The 2,104-nt window shown below is 40.4% G+C and overlaps 1 protein-coding gene across 1 annotated transcript in view; it reads right to left on the bottom strand.

Moving 5' to 3' along the window:
• The window catches only part of LOC137651660 (uncharacterized protein F54H12.2-like), a 1,365-nt gene extending 459 nt beyond the window's left edge, over window positions 1–906 (bottom strand). Inside the window, exon 1 of the mRNA XM_068384878.1 lies at window positions 1–906. This exon is cut by the window's left edge and continues 459 nt beyond it. Within this exon, the coding sequence (XP_068240979.1) occupies window positions 1–906 (906 nt within the window).
• Between the last annotated feature and the right edge of the window lie 1,198 nt (window positions 907–2,104).

The following is a 2,104-nucleotide window of genomic DNA, read 5'->3' as shown; positions in this document are numbered from 1 at the left end:
TAAATCCAACGTTGCCCGAGTCTGATTAGGAGCAAACACGTACGTCCTGTAAAGTGTTTTATCAAAGACAGTTTCCACGGAACTATTAGGATTCGAAAGTGCCCGATGGAGTGCCAGTAAAGCCGGTAGTCTTGGGATAACTTTATCAACGTGCAGTCTAGCTTCTTGAAGATTAAATTTAAATTCGTCGATAGTTGAGGTGGAATTAATGAACCATGCATTCGGGGCTAATTCCAACTTGATACGAGCATCTATGTTATCCATCAAATATTCATCTACAGAGGCAACATCGAGCAAAAGTGGGTGAATGATATGTAGTCCTTCTCTTTTTCCCTTAGTCACCCACTTCTTTTCCATTTTGTTCAATTTTGTAAAATAATCAGCCGGAAGTACATTTGAAATGGAAGTTCCCTTGTAATCCTGGAAAAAATCTCCAAGACGCCCAATTGTTTTCACAGTGAGGGATTTAGCAGTAGTTAATAACTTTATAAAAGACCAGTAATTTAAATGGGGATTTAATTCTACGAGTCTTTCTCCGATATAAACCTGGCTTGACTTAAAGATTGTATTCGCCACAGCATTGACGAAGATAACATCTGTGTCATCACCCAACGCACTTCCATCCGGTGCCGTAACTTTTAAATGAATTTCTATAGCTAGACTTGCTAAATCAATTAGAGTTCCTTCTATGCCATTGATACGAAATTCGAGATAACGATCAGTGATAGCCCCTCCCAAGGTAAGATTAGTAGGGAGAATAAAAAACGTCTGGCGATCAGTCACTGATGTCTCTACTATCCGCATCCGGTTGGGTCTCGGAAAACTATCTACGACGCCAGTGGTAAAATGGGATGTAGGTAATTCATTCCCCACATGACCAGCAATTCTCGGAGCAGCAGATGCCATTGTTAATGTCTTTGCTCATGCACTTATTTACAGGAACTAAATTACATCGCGCTAAACACGTCTTTATATCCTAAATTCCTACGAAGGATTTTCTTTTTATTTACTCTTCTCTTGCCATTTATTTTAACTTTTTCCTTTTCTTTCCCCGGCCAGTAACGATGCGTCTCCCAGTCGATTTTAGTGATTCTACCCCCCTTTGTTTAAGACTAGACCTAAAATCTTTTGTTCCCTGTTGTAAATCACCTATAACATTTTGCCCAAATTCTAAGGCCGACGGTAAGACGGCTTTTGCTACAAAGGGTGCGACTCTTTTAGCCAGTCCAGCTAATAGGCTAAAAATTCTGCCGCCCTGTTGCGAACGCCTGGGGGCTCTAAATATCTCAATATCCCCTAGAGACCCTCCTCGTTGAAGTTTTATGGGATCACTAGTAAATATGATACTGAACTCCTCGGGAGAGGGAGGGATAAACGTAACCCTCATGGCGCCTTGCTCCGGAATAAACCTAAGTGCTTGGGTACTTGCTTTTAACCTGTTTTCTGCTTCGGCCTAATATGAAGAATGCATATTGTGCTACTATCCTCACGAAAGTGTATTGCTCGTCCTTCTTGATCAGTCAAGCGAATTGATATTGCATCCAATTCCTTTGTCCCTAAGGGGTAATACACGTAAATATGATACCCCCGCGTTTTACTACCCCACATACTAAAGCTGTCTAATATATTAGCTTTCTTACCCCCGAAATAAGATCTTTCAACAATATCCGAATAAACAAGAACAAAGTCTACCCCAGATGTTGGCGAGGGTGGGAAAGGTGCCAGCAGATTATGAGTCTTAATCATAGGTTCCCATGTGGTGGTTTCAAAAATTTGATAAGGTTTGTCTGTATTAAAACCCAAAGTAGCTCCAATTCTTTTTCCAAATTTTAATTTTACGGCCTGAATAGGACCTTTTCGATAAATTGCCTCTCTTGTTTCCTGTCTCTTTGTGAACTTGAGTAGAACTCTCTCTCTTTGATAGTCATATCCTAATAGACCTGTCGCGGGTATATTTTCCTTATAAAATTCGACCGGTAGGATGTTTTTCAAAGCGTATGTTATGTCTTCACATATACTGGATACCATATAGCCAGCATCGGTGGATAGAATGCTTAATCTAGGCTTGTAGGTTTCCTCTGTACGTGACGTAATAGTAGTCTCA

Source organism: Palaemon carinicauda, chromosome 13 (assembly GCF_036898095.1).
Source record: "Palaemon carinicauda isolate YSFRI2023 chromosome 13, ASM3689809v2, whole genome shotgun sequence".
NCBI classification, from domain to species: domain Eukaryota; kingdom Metazoa; phylum Arthropoda; class Malacostraca; order Decapoda; family Palaemonidae; genus Palaemon; species Palaemon carinicauda.
This window is presented reverse-complemented; position numbering and strand designations above follow the sequence as displayed.